This window comes from Vulpes vulpes, chromosome 9 (assembly GCF_048418805.1).
Source record: "Vulpes vulpes isolate BD-2025 chromosome 9, VulVul3, whole genome shotgun sequence".
NCBI lineage: Eukaryota > Metazoa > Chordata > Mammalia > Carnivora > Canidae > Vulpes > Vulpes vulpes.
In genome coordinates, this window is record NC_132788.1 from 9,862,877 (window position 1) to 9,881,148 (window position 18,272).

The 18,272-nt window shown below is 43.7% G+C and overlaps 1 protein-coding gene across 1 annotated transcript in view; it reads left to right on the forward strand.

Annotated features, from left to right (window-relative positions):
- DNER (delta/notch like EGF repeat containing) overlaps positions 1 to 18,272 on the forward strand; it is a 313,637-nt gene that overhangs the window by 168,520 nt on the left and 126,845 nt on the right. The window contains exon 5 of the mRNA XM_072719318.1: positions 4,603 to 4,748. Coding sequence (XP_072575419.1) covers positions 4,603 to 4,748 — 146 coding nt within the window. The remainder of the gene's footprint in view (positions 1 to 4,602; positions 4,749 to 18,272) is intronic.

Below are 18,272 nucleotides of genomic sequence, written 5' to 3' on the forward strand. Positions count from 1 at the left end.
GGAGAGCCTTTGTTTTTTTTTTCCCCCTTTTTTTCTTTTTCTTTCTTTCTTTTTTTTTTTTTTTTTTTTTTGCGTTCCTGTGTTAGTATCTCCTTTCCTGGGATCTCATGCAATTTCTGCCTCATGCTTTGTTGTTACTCTTTGGTCTTCCTCCCTCCTTCCCTTCTTCCTACTTTCTTTCTAAATCTCCTCCCTCCTTCCCCTTCCTTTCTAAATCTCATCTTGCTCTTTCCCTTGCTTGTTGTTAATTTATTTTTTATTTTTTAAAGATTTTATTTATTTATTCATGAGGACACACAGAGGGAGGCAGAGACACAGGCAGAAGAAGAAGCAGGCTCCTTGTGGGGACCCCAATGCGGGACTCGATCCCAGGAACCTGGGATCACAACCCAAGCCAAACGCAGACACTCAACCACTGAGCCACCCAGTTGCCTTGCTTGTTGTTAATTTAAACCAGGCATTAGCTGGAGTGGCACCATGGCCTGCTGTGTGGGTTCAGTTCTGTAGTTTTTGGAAGGACCCTAGGAGATGCAGGTGTTGACAAAACCTCCTCTTGAGGCAGCTCTAGAAACAGAACCAGAGTGTCCTTCTTATTCCTACTTTTTCGGTTTTTGTCTCCAGTTGATCACTTGACCCATGGATCTTAGAATCCTGAATATGAGGACAAGCTTTTCGATGTAGGTCTGTATCAAGAATTATGTTACGTATATTGGTTTCATGTTATTAAGGAAGCGAGAGAGTAGGGACCATTTGCTCCGTGTTTCTTATCAGTGTGTTATTAAGTGTCCATCAGTTTGAGTGCTGTGTCAAAGAAACCACACTGGCTTTTCAACAACTTTGGAAATGATCACTTATAAAGCCCCAAAGAACTTTTTTTTTTTTTTAAAGAGTTCTGTTTCATTTCTGATTCTTCCTGCTGCCCCTTTGTAAAGGGTGCAGTTCCTGCTCTTGGCATGTGGGATTTCCTGAGGGCTGCTTTGCTCTAACCCAGCTGCAGTTTGATGAAAGTTAAATTGGACAGTATTACTTTTCATTATGAGCAGCTCCAAGCATTTTCCCTGAGACATGATCAAAGGGAGGTGCCAACAACTTACTGAAATTACACTCTTACCTGGAAGGAGCCGCCAGGCACCGTTCTCATCGTGTGAGCAGTATATTGCTGAAAACAGCATGCACATCCTTTTGACTTACTTTGGGGGCTTAAGGGACATAATTAGGAATTACATAGTAATATGTGACACACTTTGCAAAGATTGATTTCTTTAATAGTTTACTAAAGCATTTTAGGGCCAAAATGCTCACGGTCTTACGGAGCGAATAAAGCTAATATAGAAACGTTTATCAGAGTTGTCTCCAAAAACTGCTGAGACTTATGATAAGCTAGAGAGGATAAAGATTGTCTAAATAACACAGAGTCACCTAGACTTTCAAAAATAGTTGTGTAAAATGTGCTTTCGGTAGCTCAAATGCGTGCCTCTAATTCCAGATAATATAATATTCCTTGTGTTTCTTAGTTTTTCTTTTTCTACCAGACTAGTGGTTCTTTTTTTTTTTAAAGATTTTATTTATTTATTCATTAGAGACACAGAGAGGGAGAGAGAGAGAGAGGCAGAGACATAGGCAGAGGGAGAAGCAGGCTCCGTGCAGGGAGCCCGACGCGGGACTCGATCCCATGACTCTGGGGTCATGACCTGGGCGTGAAGGCAGGTGCTAAACTGCCGAGCCACCCAGGCTGCCCCAGACTAGTGGTTCTTAACTGGAAGCAATGTTCGAATTATTTGGGGAGTCTTTTTCAAAAATGTGCTTGCCAGAGACCCATCCCAGACTATTAATTTTGAAACACTTGTTTTGGAGCCTGACAGTATATACTTAGAAAAAGCTCCTGCAAAATTAGGAAGCTTCTGATTTCAAAGCCAGTTAAGGATCATTGCTCTTGATTGCAAGTTTGGTGTGGTGGAAACCAAGAGTGCGCCGTCCTTGTGACCTGGGAACTAGTGCCTGGTTTGTAGACTTGAGCTCGGTAAGTGTTCATTGAGGGAATGGAAGCCAATTATTTAGAAAACTATACCATGTATATTTTAAACTGCTCATTCATTTGAATTACTCCTAGCTAAGTTAATTTAATACTTCAATACGATTTTTTAAAATAACCTTTGGAGGGAGGCTTCTTCTACATAATTACATAGCATTTTGTGATCTAAATGCTAAGTAGGCAGGTGATACAGTTTTTACAATAATTTAATATGAACCGGAGAACACAGCAAAGACACAGAAGACAACTTTATAACTTCTGATATCTGACTTTACCTCCATTATTTTAGATGTAAAAATGCCTTTAGCATAAGAACTCTGGTAGCATCCCACCATTGCACCAGGCTCCGTTTCTCTATCATGGCTAATTATAAGTTGACAAACAACTTTTTTTTTTTGTAGTAAACTGAAATTTATGCATTTGAGTGATTGCTTTTTAAAATTTATTTTATTTTGTTTTTTTTAGATTTTATTTATTTATTCATGAAAGACAGAGAGAGGCAGAGACACAGGCAGAGGGAGAAGCAGGCTCCATGCAGGGAGCCAGATGTGGGACTCGATCCCGGGTCTTCAGGATTACACCCTGGGCCAAAGGCAGGTGCCAAACCACAGAGCCACCGGGGTTGCCCCTGATTGCTTTTTTAAAAAGTGGACATGTTGGATGACAAGACATTTTGGAAAGTCCTCCTGGGGAATTATCTTTGCTTGCTCTGGCCGTATACGTACCCACCTCTTGACTTCCTCCCAACCACTTCTCTAAGGCTTGTCCCTTGCCATTAAGGAGGACTCAGTAAAGGTGAGAAGATGAGAAAGTACCTAGGATAGAGAATAACCTGGGACCTGTACGTGAGAGTATGTACTTGGGCACAAGTAGACACAACAGAGCTCGGACGGGGGTAGAATGTTGAGGAATAGGTGAGATCAGAGCTCCAGTGTTGGGAGAGGAGAGGTATTCCAGGCAACTGTTTACAGAGTTGGGGTGAGCCAGGCATGAGTGAAGGCAGCTGGGAGATGGCGGAAGGCGTCTGCAGACTGCGGAGCCATAACAGAGGAAGTATGAACCATGCTTTCCTTCTGTCCCAAAGCCAATGAATATTGGTAAAGTTTTCAGCAGGAAATCTTAGGAGGAAAGCAACTCGGTCTCTGTGGGGATGAAATACCCTTGTTTTTTTTTTTTTTTTTTTTTGAAATACCCTTGTTTGTGAGAACTGCTGTACCCATCTTTTGTCTCCTGATTACCAACTGAAATTGAAGAGTGTCAACTTGAAGGGTTGCTTTAACTTCTATCATAACCTTAAAACTTGTGGATTGAATTAAATCTTATATTGCTGTTTTGGATCCATCATCTGCCTACTAAAAACATCCCTGGTATTCATGTAGCACTTGCCACTTTGCAGATTCCTGATCTCTGGGTGTTCCCCAGGCCACAAGGAGTAGGGTGAGCATTTTGGCCCATTATTTGAGGCAGTCTCACTTTATGCCTGTGTCCACTTGTAATCATAAAAGCATCCCATTTTGATTCGAAAAGAGTCCTAGTTTTGAGGATAAATTCTTCGGTTACCCTATTTTATAGTTATTTTACTTACCTTACATAAGAGACGGGGCTCAGAGAAGCATGACTTCTAGAATCACTTGCATCACCTTGTCTTAAGCACTTTTTATGAGGAATGCATGAGTCTCTCTCCTGGATGATGGAAATGTCAATTATAGGTTGTTTATTTAGAAATGAGGAATTATACATAAATAAATGAATATTCTTTTTAGAAAAAAGAGATACTCTCTTAATGAAATAATTATATTATAGATGCAAGATACAGTATTAATTTCTTCATTCCAGTTGGAGGCTGTATTTTTTTTTTACATTTATTGTTACCTCCTATGAAAAAGTAGTTGTACTAGTAACAAGATCATTTGGTGATAAATATGACACATTGATGATAATTCAATCGATACTCAACTGTGATTGGCCCTGTTTTATTAGATGGTTAAATCACATAACTTGATACCATGCAGTCAGATTGGTGATGAAATATGCTATTTATCAATAAGTTCATCATTGAATATGTTTCTTTCCTGTTTACCCACCGGTCAGGACACTGAGAGCCCCTGGGCAGGTTGATACAAGGGGTGGCCTTGGGGGATATTTAGTGCTTGTTACTGTCCAAAGTAGCCTGGAGGAGGAAGAGTCGGGAGGTGAGGGCAGATGGCCCCCCCAGGAGAAGATGGGTTCAAAACCAGTAAATTCGAAGATGCAAAATGCGGAGTTGGAGTTGAGAGACCAAGTGGCCCACAGAGGACATGGCCAGGAACAGAACAACAGCCTCTAAAGCAATGACTGAGTGCCTGGTCTCCTCGTCCTTGGGCCTTAGATATTTCTCATGATGCTTGGCCTTTCTTAAAAGGCCAGGGATCTGAATGACCACTAGTCACGTGCTTTATTTCTTTGCCTAACATTGCATTTTGTTTCATTCATCAGACTTGAATGCTGAGTAAAATAAACTCACAGGTTTGTAGAAAGAACGTTGGTAAAGTTTGACTTTACATTTCCTGTTCTTCCCTCCCTTTTTTTAGGTTTTGTGAATGATTCTGTTACTAAATCTATTGTGGCTTTGCGCTTAACTCTGGTGGTGAAGGTGAGCACCTGTGTGTCGGGAGACAGCCATGCAAATGACTTGGAGTGTTCGGGAAAAGGAAAATGTACCACGAAACCATCAGAGGTAAGGGGACACCTGGTAGCTCTTAAAAGCTATATTTACCTAAGTTGCATCTATATGTCTGTATCAGTACCTATCTACATCTATGTATGTCTGTCTGTCAAGAACAAAAAGAGAGAACAAGTGTATTGGCTGAATGTACTTGTTCCCTTCAAATTGCTGGTTTCAATTATGCATTCATGTGCAACGTGTGGATAGCCAACCTCTGTATAATTTTTAAAGAAATGATATTAAATGTGTGCGGTGCTGGATTCTGCTTTGGTGGGAAGTAAGATTTCTTGAGAAGGAAGAGTCATCATATTTGGTAGCGGAATCGAGAACCATGTCAGCCAGAAAGGGTAAGCAGAGTCATTTATTTCCCAGTTGTTGGGTAATCCCATCCTTAGACTTTGCATTTCTCTAACATTGAGAACAGAGTTCCAGAATCAAGAGAAAAGTATGAGAAGGAGCAGAGCAGAGACAGGGTCGAGAATGCCGACATTATTTTTGACCTCTGTGGGCCGGTGTTATCAGTGCTATAGCAGGTCCGACTTCCTTGTGAACCTTCTTCTTTAGGGGCTCAGGTCACACGGGCCTGGGGCAGGGGCAGGGGCAGGGTAAGTTCCTCCTCCTGCTCTACTGGGTGAGTGGAGCCTGAGAGGCAGACCAGTAGAGGACTATGACCACTGAGACCCACTCCCACCATCAAGGGCTCCATTAAAACAGCTTTTGCAGGTGGACTGTGGGCTCCACCCAGCGTCCCAGGAGAGGGAGACTCCACCCCTCATGGAGCCTGTTCCATGAGGGTACATCTGTTCCTCTTGCCACTTGCCTCCATGTCCCTCTCTCCTGTTCTGCACATTTGTCCACTGGAGTTTGTCCAGAATGAAATGGGTCCCCAAAGTCCCAAAAGGGCATGGTTTGTTTTAGACCAGTTTTAAGGGTGGCACAGATGAACTCTCCTTGGTGATGCTTCCTTGCGGTAATGGCGGCACATTCGGTACCAGTGGTGTGAACTTGGTGAATGAGGGGAGTGGGGGTGACAGATGGAGATGTGTTGGAAGACACTTTCAAGTGTTGCTTGCATCATCTTGGAAAACCCAGTATTTTGATGTGTTAGGTGTACTGTTTGCGGTGGCCTAAGTATTCCATTTTCCTGTGAGATGTCCTCTGAAGAGGGAAGAATGCCCTAAGAAAGTCAGGAAACAATAATTTTGCTAAGTCTTTGAAAAGGAACACAAGTGTAAACCAAAGCCAAAATGAAATCCCTGGGGCAGGGGATGGTGCCTGGCCTGAAGTCAGGAGGCAAAGCCTGCCTGTGAATCCCATTTTCTTCCATCTTGGCCAACTTGGACCGTTTTCTATCTTTCCTGAGGGGAAGCTTCATTTAGCAATTTATTTTATGAGAGAAAAAAGGAAAGGGTATTGAGTGTTCTTCTGTGACAGTCAAGGAGGAGGGGTAGAGAAGCTGAGAAAAGATGAGGAAGCAGTGGGGAGCTCATTTGATAAGGATGTTCCAGAAGAGATGAAGTGTGAGAGACTGAGGAAAGCCAGCTGTCCCCACTGGAAGAGCATCACACCTTCCAAGTGCAAAGAGGAGACACACTGGTGTCCCTCAAATTCATTCTTACTATTCCCTGTGAACAGATCTGGGACCTGATTAGCCCTGAAAAAAGACAAGAGTGGTGGAAGAGAAGTGCCTTAAATAGGGAAGGAAGGGCTGTTCTTGGAATTTGGGACTGACACAGTGGTTAGGGTTCCTTGTGAGCTTTCTCTTACCACGGATGGCCCATCCGGGGAAACATTTTAACCATAAAGCAGTCACCATGGTTTGGTTTTTGGGGTTTTGTTTTTGTTTTTGTTTTAGGTTTGTTTGTTTTTTTGAGACAGAGAGAAAGAGGGAGAGAGAGAATGCATGCATGCATGGTGGTGAGGAGCAGAGGGAGAGGGAGGGAGGGAATCATAAGCAGGCTCCACATTCAGCACAAAGCCCAACATGGGGCTCGATCCCACAGCCCTGAGATCATGACCCGAGCTGAAATCAAGAGTCAGATGCTTAACCTGTTGAGCCGCCCAGGCACCCTCCCATATTTTCTTAAAACATGCATGTTGCTGGCTTGCAACCCTCCTCTGCATGGGTGTCCTCTGCATGGCAACTCTTGCTAAGAGGCTGTGCCTGGTGGTGTAGAATTGACTCATTGGACACGCAGTTGAAGCATTTAGCACCTGGCAGGTAACTTGGCAAACCTTGCCAAAGTGCTTTGTTTTTCCTGCAAAAATGACCCAAAAGCCTTCTTGAAAATCCATGCTAATTTTAGCAGGTCATTTCAGCAGAGGTACAGCTTCATTATGGGTACGAGCTCTTTTGAAGAGCTCCAAGTGCCCCGCCTCCCCTCGCTGCAACCCCCCTCCGGTCCACACCAGGTGTGCAAAGCCTCTGGTGTTGCTTCTGTCAAAGCCTGCATTTACCTTCAGTGAATTGAAGGAAATTGTGGCCAGTCATCTAACCTGAGCCTCTATAATTACCCCTGGTGATGCTAAGCTAATGACTAGTCTGGAATTACCGACATGTCCATTTGTAGACCTGACACATTGTTATCTTGGACACAACCATCTGGAAGCCAGTCCTCCCATTCACAAAAACATGGCAGGAGTTGCACTACCTGTGGCAGGAATAGGAACGGAAGGTTGGCTCATCTTTATTAAAGTCTGTTTGGCTTCCTGGGGCATTTTGTTATGGTTGTCATGGCTGTCATGGTGACTTGAATGTAGTTTACTGCCCTGAAAGACCGTTGATTTCCTTCTTTGTGCTGTTTCTTAAAATTAGAAGTTATAGGGACACCTGGGTGGCTCAGTGGTAGAGCATCTGCCTTTGGCTCAGGTCCTGATCCTGGCTTCCGGGATCGAGTCCCACATTGGGCTCCCCACTGGGAGCCTGCTTCTCCTTCTGCCTCTGTCTCTGCCTCTCTGTGTCTCTCATGAATAAATAAATAAAATCTTTTTTTAAAAATTAGAGATTATATAGTCCAGCCCTCCACCCAATGCAAGAATCCACTCCATAGTACAGAACAAAAAGAGCTCTACTTGGTGGTTTAATGTGATTGTTTCTAGTCACTTCTATATCTTTTTATTACATCATCCATCAAAATAAGAGCAATTCTTTTATTCCCATACTACCCCATTTTGTAATGGAGCTCTTCTATCAGATGTGCGTTGGCTAGAGGCTCTTTCACAATTCCAGGCTGATGGGTGGTCCACAATAAAGCTGCCACACCATCCTCAGAAAATCTCTTTTCTTTTTTTAAATGATTTCTTTATTTTAGAGAGAGAGTAAGAGAGAGCATGTGCAAGTGGAGGGAGGGGCAGAGGGAGAGGGTGAGAAGCAGACTCCCCACTGAGCATGGAGTCTGATGCTGGGCTTAATCCCACAACCCTGAGATCTTGACCTGAGCCAAAATCAAGAGTTGGACACTTAACTGACAACACCGTCCAGGCACCCCAGGGGAAGTCTTTTTATATGTTTCCTATAACACGGTAAGGAGCATTCTGTTTTTGAAAAGTGCTTTTGTGACAAGAGTTGATTCTGATTTTTTCTTCTCCTTACCAAAAACAATGACAAAAGATTGACTGTGGTTACTACTTCTCTCTGAACTTAGTCACCGAGTTTGGCTGCTGCCCATTTGATCAATCCCTAATTTTCTTAAAGGTAAGCCTCAGGGCTCTTTGCTGGTGTGGGCCTTAAGCCTTCTCAGATCCACTTAGGTTCTATGGACCCTGTCTGGCAAAAGCAAGAGTTGTGTGTTAGGATTCTCCAGAGAAACAGAACCAACAGAGGATAGATAGATAGATAGATAGATAGATAGATAGATAGATAGATAGAATATCCTTCCTATCCTATCCTGCATAAATGAATAAAGGAGATTTATTTTAAGGAATTGGCTCATTGTAGCTCCACTCATTATGGAGTCTTGGTGAATCCAAAATCTGACCAAGAGGCCAATGAGCTAGAGATTCAGGAAAGAGCTGCAGCTGTAGTGCAAAGGGGTCTGCTAGTGAACCAGGAAGAGCTGATGTCGGGGATGAAGTCTGCAGGCTGTCTGCTGCAGGGTTCTCTTTTGCTCAGGAGAGCTCAGCCTCTTGTCTATTCAGTCATTCAACTGATTGGACGAGGCCCACCCTCATTATGGGAGTAAACTGCTTTCCTCAAAGCCCACTGATTTAAGTAAAAAAATCTCACCCCAAAAACACCCTCACAGAAACATCCAGAATATTGTTTGACCAAATATCTAGGCACCATGGCTCAGCCAAGTTGACACATAAAATTAGTCATCACAAGATTCTCTTTTTTTTTCTCAGATTCGCTGTTGTCCCCTTTCTGCCCAGTTCTGTTCCTTGCTCACGAAGCTAAAGGAACAGTTGTAAAATTTTAGTTTGGCTAAGATTTGCCTGAGGCCCTGACAAAAAGTCATAATCCAGGCCCCTCACTCAGATTACGGTGCCTTTTATTGGGCAGCCAGGTGATTCGGCAGGAGTAGATTGTGCAACATCATTCTGGAAAGTAGGGAGGGGGGGGTCTCAGGAGCAGAGCTTACCATCTCCCTACTTTTGCTGATTCCCTAAAGCAAATGTACCGCATCTTCTTATTCACGGATTTCATTGTCAAGAATTGTAAGGTCATGTGGAGTTCATAAAAAGGAGAAATGCTGATAGGTGATATAATGGTTCAGTAGTTAGCTCAGAGCTTTGCCACGTGTTGGCCTGGTCTGTATTGATAAGTAAGTAGGGGTAAGGCTGCCAGGCTTAGAAAGTTCCTTAGGATTCTCTAGCTCTTGCCCTGGGAATCTATCATCCTGTGTGGATTGGATCCTGGGAGCTAAATGCTCGGCTTTGTTTTGAAAGAGGAGTGAGCTGGCATTATGTCTGGGAGCGATTCCTAATCCCTCCTGAAGTCTGATCTTAATTCTCTCCAGATGTGGGCCTGCACATGAGAAAAACCCTAGCATGCTGGACTCCTGAAAGTTCCCGACTTTCTGTTAACTCCCTCCCTACTCTTGGAAGTCGAAGACTCAAGCTGCAGGAAGTTCTGGTCTTTTCACAGCCGAGTTCTTCCATTTAGGGTTAGTTTATTGGAAGTAAATTACTGACTTTAACTGGTTGCTTTGCCCCTGGGCTTGATAACACCTGCTGGCCTTGTTCTAGTGCCCTGGGTAGGAGACCCTGTGCTTCTAGGAGTCTTGCCTGCCTTATATCAACAGCCTCCTTATTTTTTTCCTGTTTCCAAGGACGTTCCTCTTTATTAGGGCACCCAGGAAGCTCCCATTTCTGAGGTTTGCTTGTTTCAGATCTCATTCCCAGGACAAAGTGATGAGCCTGCCCTGAGCTGGGTGCCTGAACATCCTTTCCAGCTTGAACCTTGGCTCCCCTCACCATCCATGCATCCCCCTGCTTCCTCCTTCAGATCCCTGTGGTTTTGTTCCTGCTGTTCCCTCCATCTGGAATGCTTTCCTGCTGCCCTACCCTACTCCAGCCTTCTGCCTTCCGACCGTCCTAACTATATTTCAGGCGCAGCCACAAACCTTCTTCCTTCTGGAAGCCATCTCTGCCCTGTCCCCCCATGCTCCCATGCTCCCGCTCTCAAGCCCAGTAATATTTTATTTTTCTTTTCTTTTCTTTTTTAATATTTATCAATGGGAGACATGGAGAGAGAGGCACAGACACAGGCAGAGGGAGAAGCAGCCTCCCCATGGGGAGCCCAATGAGGGACTCGATCCTGATCCTGAACCTAAGGCAGATGCTCAACTACTGAGCCACCCAGCTGTCCCTATTTTCTTTTTCTTTTTTTTTTTAAAGATTTATTTATTTATTTATTCATGATAGACATAGAGAGAGAGAGAGAGAGAGAGAGAGAGAGAGAGGCAAGAGACACAGGAGGAGGGAGAAGCAGGCTCCATGCAAGGAGCCCGACATGGGACTCGATCCTGGTACTCCAGGATGGTGCCCTGGGCCAAAGGCAGGTGCTAAACTACTGAGCCACCCAGGGATCCCCCCTATTTTATTTTTCTAATGAGACACTTCGCTTTGGGTTTTTGGTTATATTTCATCATCATATTATTATTATTTGCATGCACTTCATTGCGTAGTTATTATGTGTCATGTGCCTGGTCCCTCGCTAGGTGCTGGGGAGTACACATTCAGTCAGTTAAGACGTGGCCTCTGAGGAGGAGGTGAAATGTTTCTGGGTGGGGTGCTGGATGAATCGTGGATTAGAGCACAGGGCGATGTGTGCATGGGAGGGACCTGCAGGTGCCGTTTGGAGGCTCTGAGAAACACCCAACTCACAGGTGGGATCACAGGGAGCTTCTCAGTAGAGTCTCAGATGGTGAGTTCCTTGACGTTAGAACCTGTTTGGTTCTTTCTGTCTATTTTAACAACCTAGCGGAGTGCTTTCTGCATGGGAAGTGCTCAAAAACTGCTGACGAACCAAAAGAACAAATTAAAGAACAAAAATATCATGGAAAATCAAATTGAGTTTTGAGTTAGATATTGTCATTTGAATTGTAGGTTTGGTATACGGGAGCATGGGAAGGACATGGTGAATTTGGTTTTATAAACTAATGAGTCAGAAAATATTCTCTGATCTAAAGCCATCTCACCCACGGCATGACCCAGAATGTTGTAGTAACCCCTTAAGAACAATTTTAAGCAATGTTGCTTTTTTTTTCCACCTCTCATTTCAAAAAAGAAATAGGTCAGAATAACTTGAACCAATGGAAGCTTTGATCCCATCCTGTTGGTTGGAAAGTGTCAGTGCATTCCTCTTTAGGTTAGGAAGTAGCACCATGCCAGAGGGCAGGAGTAGATGTCATAGTCTTTTATTAATCACTTCTCCCACAGCTAATTTTTCCACCGTCATTAGTGTAAGCATAAAGGCCCTAATGAGGCTTTGCAAAAGGGCTGTGACCTGGGAGGATTTTGAGAAAGTCATGGGAAGGGGGGGAGGGTACGTAAGGAGGCCCATCCAAGAATCAGAGGAAGGGCATTCGCTGTATCCGTCTCAGCATCAAAATAGCAGCTGGCAAGCAAGATGTGGAGCTGCTTTCGACTAGTTCTGTTCAGTGTGCAGCAGGGTTAGGTCCCCGTAGTCAGCCAGAGCTGTGAGGGGGTTTCTTCTATATGTAGGGAACAAAACACAAAGAGAGGGTCAGAGTGGAACAGGGCTTGGGAAACTACTTAATGAAGCAGTGGCATTACAGAGAAAAGAAAAAACTGATCTTAAGAAATTGTCCTCCGAAGGAGGGGGTGCTTTTTCTTGACTGGATAAATAGCTTATTGACAGAGCTCATTAATAATTTCTGAGCCAGAGAATAGATGCTTTGGGCTTAATGCCAAAATGAAGGTGCCTGAGATGTGTTTTTTTGCTAATAAGGGAGGGGTGATCTCTCTTGCAGACTTTCCTTGCAGAAACTGCTTTGTGGACCTCTGAGAGAGAAAGAGCTTTTATGGATAATAAAAAATAGAATAATAATTATTAGAAACATATTAAGCACAGAGATCATAAATGTGAGTGCATCCCAGTTGGCAAGTTTTCAGTAGTAAAGGATAAGCCTGTCTAGAATTTCATTGACTTGGGTCTGAATTATAATTCTTGGTACTGATGTAATTAAAAAGCCAGTGCTGCTTTTCATGTTACAAAACAGAGGATGAAAAAAAATAAAAATAAAAAATAAAACAGAGGATGATCCTGTCATTGCCTACGTGAAAAACAGGACAATGTATTTGAGTTCCATTTTAAATTATTTAAAGAAAAAATTGTAAATTTACATCCTAAAGGATAGATGTTTCATAATGTTTCTGTTTGGCATCAGAATTTTCCAGAAGGTTGAAATGTATCTCCTCCTGCTAGCAGATACTTGTAGATGCCTTGTTGTTGGCATCCCAAATATATCAGGGCGAGGATTATATCACTGGTGACATTTCCAGGGTCAAAGGATAGAGGGTGGAAGGTGATTTTTAAAAATATTATAAAAAATAAAAAATTATATTTATTTATTTGAGAGAGGGAGAGAGAGGAAGGAGGGAGAGAGTGCACATGCACACACACACACACACACATACACACACACACACACAGGAGGGGCAGAGAGAGAAGCAGACTCCCCGCTGAGCAGGGAGCCTGACATAGGGCTCCATCCCAGGACCTTGGGATCATGACCTGAGCTGAAGGCAGACACTCAACCACTGAGCCACCCAGGTGCCCCTAATATCTACTTTCTTAGCAACTTTTAAATATTCGATACTGTATTAACTATAGTCATCATGCTATACATTAGATCCACAAACATCATAAATTTCCGATTGTATGATAAATATGTTCCAGGAACAGGCTTTTTTTTTTTTTTTTTCAGGCCCCAAGTTGTGCACTCCATTGGCTCTAACTCTTGGTCTTTACCAAGAGGAGAGATACTCATTTCATAACTCTATATCGGAGACAGATAACTAGTATTCTTAGATTTTTAATTGACCACTTTTAAAACACAAAAATAAGCCTGACTCGGTTTTTATGCCCGAGAGAAAAAAATCATCACTCTGGAGCTTGATGTGCGTGTGTTTCTCTCCCTAAGATACTTATCTTCTTGTCCTACTTTACAGACCATAAGTCAGCGAGTTGAGCCTGAACCTCCAGGAATGAGGCTGCTCCCTGGCTGTGCCCGCTTAGGGCATCCTCTGGGGTGGCACATTGCCACCCCTCTTCAGCGATCTGAAACCGTCCACTGTGCTTGCTCTCAGCAAAAGGAATGTATCCCAATTTTATCTTGCATATTCATTTATTTGTTCACATTCTTTGTTTCCTCCCTCGTCACGAGCACCTCTATATGTCAGGCACAGGGCTTGACTCTAACAAAACAAGGATGAAGGGCAGTGCGAGGGTCTCTGCTTTTCTTGGTGTCGAAAGTCAGAAAATTGTCTTTGGAAATCACTGACTTGACCCTTCCATGATGCTCAAATCTTCCCTGGAACACCAACCACCTCAACCTCCTGAGCCTCTAGTTAAATATCTAGCCAGTGCCCATTTGAGGCAGGTTGCTACTCCTTTTAGATTTGGGGGGTGGGTGGGAGGAAGCCACCCTCTTTGTTTCCTCTCCATGATTTTCTGTTCTGGGCACCTGCTCCAAGTAGAGCTTTAGTATAATTGGACTCATCCTCTCCTGAAGTCTGAGATTAGAGGGTTAGTTTGATTATGAAATTTGCCCCATTCCTCTGTGACATCTTCTGAAGGTTTTCAGAATCAGTTCTGGCTTTGCAGCTAATCCTTCTGAGTTGTGGAGTATTAGGTGGATTCAGAAGGAAAGTCCTGTGTTAAGGGATAGTAGGGTACAACTTCCCCAGACTGAAAGGACATGCCAGCAGGCTCTGGGCCTGGGACTAATGTCTTCATGGCAGACAGAGTTTGGGGGGGGGGGGTGTTCTTCATGGTGTTAGTGGAGATTTCCTGGTCCTTTTGTCCAAAAAATAGCTCCTTGCTGGCCTTCTTCAGAGCTTGGCTCCATTTTCTGCCAGCTGAGTTGCAGACTCGGTGGATTTGTCCACCAGATGCAGTTTGTGGTTTTATTTACAAAACAGTGCGGCTTCACCTAACCCAGTGGTTTTTGACTTTTCAGTCTTAAGATTCCTTTAGAGTCTTCGAAAATACCGAGGACCCCAGAGAGCTTTTGTTTATTGGGTTATACCTATTGGTATTTATCACATTAAGTCAAAACTGAGGAATTTAAAAATATTATTTCATTTAATTAACGAACCCATCATTGCATGGTAACATAAATTAACACCTTTTAAATAAAAAGTAACTATATTTTTCTTTTTTATTTATTTGTGAGAGTGAGACAGAGTATGAGGGGAGGGAGAGGCCAAGGGAGAAAAGCAGGCTCCTTGCTAAGCAGGGAGCCCAACGGAGGGGGGGCTCGATCCCAGATCCAGGACCCTGGGATCATGGCCTGAGCCAAAGGCAGACTCTTAACCAACTGAGCCATCCAGGTGCCCCCAAAAATGTCTATATTTTTCTTTTTGACTATATTTTTCAAAGCAAAAAGAATTTAGTGGTGACAAGGAGAAGCACTGTTTTCATTTTAACAAATCTCTTTAATATCTAGCTTAAAAGAGGATGGCTGGAGTTTTACATTTGCTTTCCCACGCGATCTATTGCAGTGCGTTGTTTTGATTGAAGTGTATGAAGTAAATTTAGCCTCAACAGAGACTTAGTTGGAAAAAAGACAGAAGTGTTTTAATAGCCACTTCAGATAATTTTGGATATTTTTTCTTGTAAATACTTCAAAATTTGACAAGTGGCAAATTCTTAAAGGTTAATTGAATGCGGGAATCTGAAACCACATCAATGAACTCTTGTACTGTTAGTCATTCATTGATGTGTCTTACATTTTGGGTCTTCTACCCGGGAATGGTTTTTTATAACTTCACACATTGGTCATTTGGAAAACCCTGGAGTTATACAGAGCTCCCAAATGTTGACACGTTTCATTATACAATAACAACAACAACAAAAAACTGCCTTCGTGGTTAATTTTACCACCAATCTCATCAGGAAAGTCTTGAAGTTTTGGGAATCGGTCAAGTTCATAATGGAAGATAAAAGTCTTCCAAAATTCTGATTTTTCCCTGAAAAGTTCAAATTTATCCGGGATAACAAAAACTATTGCTTGTTTTCCTTGACATGACAGGGTCACTTCATTCATTTTAAGAGAGAATATCTGCTGAAGAGCCAAGTCTGAATAACTCTAGTTTGTCATTCATTGTTTCGAGGAAGAAAAGATGTTCTGTGAAAAGTGGGCTAGTTCACGACTCACACAAGGTGGTGGTGTGTTTCCTTGAAGCCAGCCCCTGACCTTGGGTGTCCAGCGGGAGCGCTTTATGTGTACCTCCTGTTTTGTTACAGAGAACGTCAAAAAGATGTGCACTCGAGGGTTGAGATTTCATAAAATTTTAATTTTTTTACATCTTTATCAAGGACATCCTAAGTGAAACTGGCATTTTTTCCCCCCTGCAAATGCTTGATGACAGCGAAGAGGCCTTGATTGCTACCACAAAGTCTCTGCTTTGATTTGTGTGAAGGCATGAACAGTTTTTCTCACCTTTGTTTTGCATCTTTAGCACCATTTTTAGCAGAGTGAAAAAGACCCATCACATTTTAATATTATTATAAGATAGCTTTGGCCTCGGAGATCCCCTGAAAGGGTCTCAGGCTCTTCCCCTCAGAGGTCCGGGAAGCCCTGCCCTGGTCCAGGCCTGGCCTTGAACCTTTTTCTCTGGACTCTCTTTACTTTCTGCCCCTTTAACCTATTTTTCTGACCACATTCAGGTTAGCTGTGAAAGGTCAAGTTTTTCTGTCTGGGACCTTGAAAACCACTTTGCGACTTTTCTCTTTCCCCTGGGGTGATTCTCTGAATGGCTTCTTTATAACAGCTCTAGGTCACTTTGCTGAAGGCCAGTTTGACCAACCCTCATTTTTATCTGTCCCTTGACCCTCACCCCCAGGGTCTCAGACCCTTTCCACCCACGGCCACGCCCACCCTGAGATCAGTAGCCCACTGCCCGCTGGGGTCCCCAAGCAGAGGCCCTTCCCTTGCCTCTTTGTCCAGTTCCCCTTCCCTACCAGCCTCCACAAAAGAGCCAAATCAAAAACCGAGCATTTCCTAAAATCCTGCTGAAAAGGTAAAATGAAAGCAGGCCAGTTATAATCACAGAAATCCAAAGTGGTTCAAATCAGCCTTGCTGTTCACCATTGTTGCAAGCTCCTTGGGTAGTAAACAATAATAAGAAAATAGAGCAGATTGCTTTTCAGGAAATCAACCTGCTTTCCTGGGAGAATGGCAAAAATTCACTCTAGGATCTTGCTGGACGGGGACAGCACTGGTGTGGGGAGGCAGCCGATTCTGGGAAGCAGGGAAGAGCGTGGCTAGGCCATGTGCCTTGCCTTTTTGGTAAACTTGGCACAGAAGGGAGGGACAGAGCAGGACTGCGCTCCAAGTGGGACATTGAATCAAAGGAAGAGGTTTTGCATCTAGAACTAAGGATGGATTGCATGGATGCGGAACAAGGAGGCTGGCAGATGAGGCAGGGGGTAGGTGGGGGAGCTAATTAACGGATGAAGATCCTAGGGGGGTTAGAATCAGGGCAGGTGCAAGAGGGCTTCAGAAAAAGGGCGGAAAGCTTCCTTCTCTGATGTCAGGCACAGGGGGTGATAGCATTTGTCAAACGATTCTTTTTTTTTATTGAGATGAAATTCATATGATACAGAATTAACCATTGTCAGGTGAATGACTCGGGCATTTAGTTCACTCACAATGAGGTACAGCAGCACCTGTGAAAGGTGGACTGAAATGGGGGCAACGAATATCCAGGGGTTTTGAAATGGAACTGGGAGACCATTAAGGAGGTGGGTCTGCTGCACGTCCTCACCGGTGGAAACAGGAACTTTTGAACTGGTCTATACCGCACATATTCCCGGGACTCAGCCTTAGCACCTGCACCCTGCTACAGTAAGAGATTTTGCTTAGCGATCACTGTAGAGGCCACTTATACTCCGTTTAGATGAGTTTTCGGGCACCTCCAATCGAAATTCTTTGTAAACAACATATGGGCATTCCCTTTTGTCTTTAAAAACCCTTGACTTTTGTTGCCTCTGTGTGTGCACGCACACACAATTTGGATTGTGACCAGGATCTGCGCTCCCCAAATTGCAATTCCGAGAACCCAATTACATGCTTGTTTGAGTGTGGCTCTGACTCTTTCTCAGCTGATAGACCTTTATCTAGTTTCAGGATAGTTTGTCTCTCCAAAAGGGAATGTGTGCCCATGCAGCCATCACTTCCCGTCCCTGCCTCCAGCCCCTGGTGACAACAGGCCAGCATTCTACCTGTAGGGATTTACCTTCTCTTGATATTTCATATAAACACAATCATACAACCTGTGACCTTTGAGGACGGGCTTCTTTCACTCAGCGATGAGTCCAGTTCATCCATGTCATTCTCGGTGCCAATACTTCCTTTCCTGGTTGACTAATATTCCATTGGATGGCCATGCCACCATTTGTTTACCTGTTGGCTCTTGATAGATGTTGGGTTTGTTTTCAGATTTTGGCTATTGTGAGAGTGTGGCTAAGAACATGTGTGCACAAGTATTTGTTTGAGTCCCCGTTTTCGGTTCTTTGGAGTGAATACCTCAGGAACGGAGTCTCTGGGTCATATGGTAACTGTGGTCAAGGCAGAAGCAGGCCTGGGCTTCCTGCTCAATCCCAGGTCATCCTTTGTCAGCCTGGTTTATTTCTAGGGAACCTAAGGTGAAGAGGTTTAGAGGCGATGGTCCCCTGACACTGCCTTGATTGACAACTGGCCAGGAAGCTACCTCCTGCATGATGAAGGAGCAGGATGGGCATCACCCCAGCACCTGTCATGGGCCATCATGTGGGCTTCTTCCTGCAGATGGCCTTTTCTTTGTCCTCCAAGAATGACTCCGAGAACACTGGCCCAGACCTGC